General features: G+C 47.1%; 1 protein-coding gene across 1 annotated transcript in view; it reads left to right on the top strand.

Moving 5' to 3' along the window:
• The first annotated feature begins 2,644 nt into the window (after window positions 1-2,644).
• The window catches only part of LMNB2 (lamin B2), a 33,092-nt gene continuing 29,736 nt past the window's right edge, over window positions 2,645-6,000 (top strand). The window contains exon 1 of the mRNA XM_069076866.1: window positions 2,645-2,974. Coding sequence (XP_068932967.1) covers window positions 2,759-2,974 — 216 coding nt within the window. The 5' untranslated portion in view covers window positions 2,645-2,758. The remainder of the gene's footprint in view (window positions 2,975-6,000) is intronic.

Raw genomic sequence — 6,000 nt, 5'->3', positions numbered from 1 at the left:
TATCCAAGCTCCCAGAGCCCCTGAAATCTTTCCAGGGGCCCCTCCAGGTTAAGAACCCCTGACACAGGCCAAGTTTAGTGGAAGTCCTGTGGGGGATTTTTAGGCAATAATCCACAGGATGAAATTGCCTGTTTGGATCTCCTCCAGAAGTTAGTTCAAACACTACTTCTTACCTGAGACTCTTCTCCATCCCTCTAGCTGCAGGTGAGGTCTTTCTGAAATGACATGAATCACCTTGCAAGACATTCTCTCATATGTGTTCCCCTCCTGATTAAACTTCTCAAGGGAATGGGCAATAATAGTTTTGTCTTTGTATTTCTGGAAACCTCAGTGTCAGGCACAAAGTTGGGGCTTAAGAAATCTTGTTGATTTATTGATTTCCAGTCATGGAAGAGGGTATCCTTTGAGGATGTGATGAAATTGGGAATCAGCTGAAGCAGTGGAAGCAACTAGGTGACTCATGAGATGAGAGCTATCCTGGAGTCTGGAAGAGCAAGGGCTGAATCCCATCTCAGACACACCAGCTGTGTGACCTTGGGCAATGGCTTGGCTTTGCTAAATCCCAGTTTCTTCATCTGTAAAATGGGGGTGATAAATTTTCAGTGCCTTCCTGGGAGGACTGTGGTGAGGATTGAATGAGATATAGAAAGCTCTTTGCAAACTTTAAGCACTACTTAAATGATACATTGTTATCTTTGAACATTTGGGTATTCTAGTTGGCTGTGTTCCATTTCTCTTTTGTTACTAGACTTTGAGTTGCTTCGGTGGCCAGCATAGGCTCTGAACAGAGTGGGCATTTCATGTTTGTTGAATAAACAGGAATTAATCAGCTTCTAGTCCTGTCTCTGCTATTGATTTTGTGGCTTTGTGACTGTGAGCAAGTCTCTTCTTTATGGGTCTATTTTCCTCCATTGCAAAGTGAGAGGTGGATTAGATGGTACATGAGATCTTTTCTAGCTCTTTGCTATCTTTAAAATTTTTTAAAGAATATTTTTGTGTTCTTACTTTACTTTCATTTTCAAATATATCTTTCTCTCTTCTCCCAGAGAGCAATTCATCATAACAAAGGACGCAATCGAAAGAAAGGTGGGGTTGGGACCAGTTGAGCAAAACTAACACATTTACCAAGTCTGATAGTAAATGCAGTCTTTCACAGCTTGGACCTCTATCTCTGCAAAGATGAATTTTCTAGTCACTACTTCTGGGCCAACCTTAGCCCTCATAATTACAGTGCTCACTTCTAATTTTTTTTTCTTTTCATTTACATTGGTGTAGTTATTGGGTATATTGTTTTCCTGTTTCTGGCCATTTCACTTTGCATCAGTTCATATAAGTCTTTTTTGTACTTCATTATTAGTCTGTCATTCAAACATTTATTAAATGTGCCAAGTGCCAGGGATACAAAGCAAGATAAAAGTCAAACTCAAGGAACTCACAGTTTAATGGGGGGGGGGGGACAACATGGAAATATGTACAAAGGAGATCTGTGCAGTATAAATTGAAGGTAATCAAGAGAGGAAAGGCTCTAGCCTTAGGGTGTAGTTATTTGCCTTTGCATTCATATACCACCGTTTGTTTAACTATTCCTAATTGCTGGGAATCTACTTTTTTTTTTTCCAAGTTCTTTGCTTTTAGAAAAAGTGCTGCTATAAAGATTTTGTATGTGGGTGGATAGGGGGAGTTTTCTTTCCACCTTGATGTGTATACCTATATAAGGAGATCAAGATGGAAAAGAAAACAACACACACAAACATATGTATGTATATATTCCTAGTAGTAAGCATCTCTGGGTCTACAAACATGGCCATTTTAGATGCCTTCTTAGCAAATTTCTAGGAGCTTTTCAATTTTCTGCTCCACCAACTTTGTAATAGTGTGCCTGTCTTTCCACAGCTCCTCCAGCACTATTTCCATCTTAAGATGTGATGTGACAGATACTTACTAGCTGTGTGAATCTGGGCAAACCATTTAATTGATAGCACCTACCTCCTAGGATTATTGAAAGGATCAAATGAGATAATAATAGATCACTTAATGCACTGCTTGGCACATAGTAGGTACTATATAAAGGTTAGCTATGATTATTTTATTCTTTGTACTCATTATCTCCTGTTCCTGGCACATAGTAGGCATGTCTGTCTTTCTATCTATCTGTCTATCTATCCATCTATCTATCTATCATCCTATCTATCTACCTACGTAACCAGAAGCAGCAGCGGCTGCTTTGCTGGTTCTGAGCTGAAACCGCGCTGTTTGATTTGAATTTCGCTTACTCTTAGTGGTTTGAGACATTGTTTTCTAAGGTCGTTACTAGTTTGCAATTGCTTTTTGGAGAACTGTTTGTGCCTGGATTTTAGTCTCTTATGCACGGGCAGAGAGTAGCTCGGTCTCTTAGGTTCTCTTGGACTCTTAGGAGTCTCTTGGGTTCAATTCAAAGAAATTATCTCCCGCCCTTGGTCAGTTTGGTTGCTCACAAAAGGCCGCGCCCCTCCCTCCCGCGCTGAGATTGGTCCAGGAAACTACATGTCCCAGCGTACCCCGCGCGCGGCGCCGCCATTTGGCGGCCGTTAGCAGAGTTAGGCGCTAGCGGTGGGACTCCATGTCCCAGGCTGCTCGGCGGCACGGCAGCGGCGGGGAGTAGCCGCCATCTTGGCAGTCCGGTCTCCCGCCGGATTGAATGAGCCCGCGGAGCCCGCCCGCGCCGCAGCCTGCACTTCAGTGAGGGAGCCCGAGGCAGGCCGCCGGCCCCCGCCCCGCTATGGCCACGCCGCTGTCCGGCCGCAGTGCGGCCTCGGGCCTCGGGCCCGGGACGCCGCTGTCGCCCGCGCGCATCTCGCGGCTGCAGGAGAAAGAGGAGCTGCGCGAGCTCAATGACCGCCTGGCGCACTACATCGACCGCGTGCGCGCGCTGGAGCTCGAGAACGACCGGCTGCTGCTGCAGGTGTCCGAGAAGGAGGAGGTCACCACGCGAGAGGTGCGTGCGCCAGACCGGGGTCGCGCCGCGCCGGAGCCGCGGAGAGGGGGAGGGGCAGCGGACCACGCGCCGGGGGTTGGGGGGGGGGGGGCGCGCCAAGTTTCTCGAGAGGGCCCCACGCGCGACGTGCGTGAGGGGGAGGGGCTCACGCACGAGGTGCGGTGCTGGGATTTGCGAGTGAGGCCACGCGCGTGTTACCATGGCCCTGCGAGGGGCGGGGGGCACAACGGACCAGGCTTGGGAGAGGACGCGTGGGAAGGGAAGGGGGGTGGGTTGCGTGTGAGGAAGGGCCTGGGGGGGGGTGGGGAGCCGGCATCCCGCGAGGAGCTGCTGGAGGAGTGGGTGGATGGGGCTAACCACGCGCGAGGTGGAGGCGGCACCCTTAGGAAGGGGGAGCTGACCGAGGTAGGGACTCCCGGGAAGGAAGTGGTCGGTAACCACTAACGAGCGTGATTCACTAGCGTGTCCTTTCCCCCTGGCCCCCCGCGTGCAATTCTCCGTGAACAAGAAGGAGCTCTCTGTACTTGCACACTCCGCACCCCGTCACCAGATCTTAGGGCACGGGTAGATCGGAAGTTAAATGAGTGGATCCCACGGGAGGCGCCTTTGGGATGCCCCGGGGCGCTACGCTGAGGGATCCTTTTTGGGGGAGGGAGGGCATGGAGCTCTTGCAACTCCTGGGTCTCAGACTGGTTTTGGGGAATCGTTTTGGGAGGCTCGGGGTCCCCCGAAGGAAGAGTGATTTCCTTACTGGGGAGGAGTCCCCTGGAGACTGGCCTGAAGCATCTCTCTTGGGAAGGGGAGTTCCCTGGGGTGGGGAAACCCCCATAGGGGACCCCTGCGGCGTGTCTGGGGGGGGGAGGAGGACTAAGGTCTCTGGAGTGAGGTGAGGGGTCCTTTGAAGCACTGAATGAAGGCTGTACTTGCATATCCTTTAGTTCTTGACCTAGGGTGAGAGTTTTCCAAAGCAAGTATTTCCATTCTAACTGAATCAGCCTTCATCGTAAACGTGAAAAGTACATGTGGCTGTCTTAACGTTCAGTGAAACTGTTGGAGTTCACAGTGTAAATCCTCTTAAAAAAAACTGAGGGCTGTTGTTCAGGTCAATTTTGTGGGGGGAGTGCTTGTGCGAAGTGCTAATTATACTGGTGAAGTCTAGCCCTTTCAAAGCCTTTCTAGAGAATGGATGCCGTGTAGATTCGTTACATGCTAGGGTTTTGAAAGGGCTAAAGTGGCCCCGAGTATTCGGAGAAGGGGTAGCAGTCTCAAAGGGAGGAAAGTAGCTTGCCCATAGTCACATGACAAGTTAGTGAGTCAGGACTAAAATTTGGGTAATAATAATGATGGCTGGCATTTGTTTAGGACTTTAAAGTTTGGAAAGTGTGATTCGTGTGCTGTTAACCCCATTTTACAGATTAGGAAACTAAGGCAGACAGGTTAAGTGACTTGCTCCAGGGTCACAGTGTCTGAGGCCAAATCTTGGCTCCAAGTTCATCACTCTTTACTTGTCCCAGTGTCACTTAGTTGCCTCAGGTCTGTTATTGCTTTATTTCCTCATCTGTCAACTAAAGTAAAGGGGTTGAGTTATGGTATGCCTCTTCCCAAGTGGCAAAAAACTAAGGTTCTGAGAGTTCTTAGTATAAGCCACACTGAATCAAAATTATCAACTGTGCAGTGCCTCTCTGCTATTTAACTACTAAATGAGCCTGCCCCCAGCTCTCAGGCGCACCCCCTCCCCCAGGAAATTCTCTTGGATCTTAAAATGCAGATCCTGCTCCATCCCCTTTGAGAAAGTATCTGTATGAAGTAGTTTATACTTGAAGTCAAGTGATAAAGTGACATGTATTTTCCTTGTGTTACCAAATGTTAATTATTGCAACAAATTCATCCCACAAACTTCCTTCTGTGTTAGGCACAGGGGATACAAAGGTTATTCGTACACTGGTTCAGGGAATTTACCTGATCCTTGTAGGAGATATCAGGAATGTATCTATAATAAAAGACTGGGTAGGTTTTTTCTTCGAGGTGGCGTGGGTGGGTGGGGTTCATTAGAGGAAGAAGTTACTTCCTGGCCTGGGGGATCGGAGAAGGTTCTTTGGAGGAGGTACCATTTGAGTAGAGTCGTGAAGGACAGATGTGTAGAAGAGCAGGGGATGGGTAGAGGCAGGAAAATACTGGAACTTTTCCAGGCATCCTATCCTGTCTAGTTCAACTAGGACAGAGAATGGGGGGAAATGCGATTGTGAATGTCAAAAAAATAAGATTGTAAAGGTGGGTGCCAAGTTAGACTAATAAAAGGTGTCTGTAAAACTGGACCCTTAGAGAGGATAAATTATTTCAATGGATGTTTGAATACTGAAAGTTGGCTTATTGGAGACTTAAGAAAAATCACAATTTTTTGAATGAAAGGGATTGGGCCAAGAGAATTTGATGTTGCTGCCACCTGACTCAGAAGCATTATTTCTGCATTCATTTTCTCAACTTTTCTGTTAGGCTGTAAAACATACAAATGCCAAAGACTTTGGAATGTAAGACTTAGTGGCAGGGACAATTTATTTTGTATCAGTTTTAAAATTCAATTCAATATGGAATGCATGTCTGCTACAGGCAAAAGTACTATAGGCCCTGTCCTTAAGGAAGTGTCATGTTAAGAAAGAAATTTAATTTGAAGCAGATAAAGTAACTTGTAAAGATCCATTCTCAGAATCCCCCAGCTATCAAAAATGAAACTATAGGCTGTTCCTTCCTACCCTTTTGGGATGCTTTTGTGGCACTAGGGGTAGGAATAAACTGGAGAAAGAGTCATTTTCACGTGGATCTGATGTGCCTGGCAGTGTGTCCTAGAGTAGTGTAAACCCATCTGACCATTGGAAAAGCAGCAAGTCATTTGGGGGAAGTGGGGCCAGGATCATGGAAAGAAGTGTCCTGTGGCCCTTCGTGTAAAAGTAGCTTGACCAGTCCTAACACATCCCCATAGACCCCCCCTTTTTTTTTTATGTGACATTAGAACTGAAAGGGATTTAGCA

The sequence above is a fragment of the Petaurus breviceps genome, unplaced genomic scaffold (genome assembly GCF_028583685.1).
Source record: "Petaurus breviceps papuanus isolate PSGF00001 unplaced genomic scaffold, PetGlider_PUasm1.0 108, whole genome shotgun sequence".
Lineage (NCBI taxonomy): Eukaryota > Metazoa > Chordata > Mammalia > Diprotodontia > Petauridae > Petaurus > Petaurus breviceps.
Note: the sequence above shows the minus strand (reverse complement) of the source record. Positions and strands in the feature narration are given on the sequence as shown.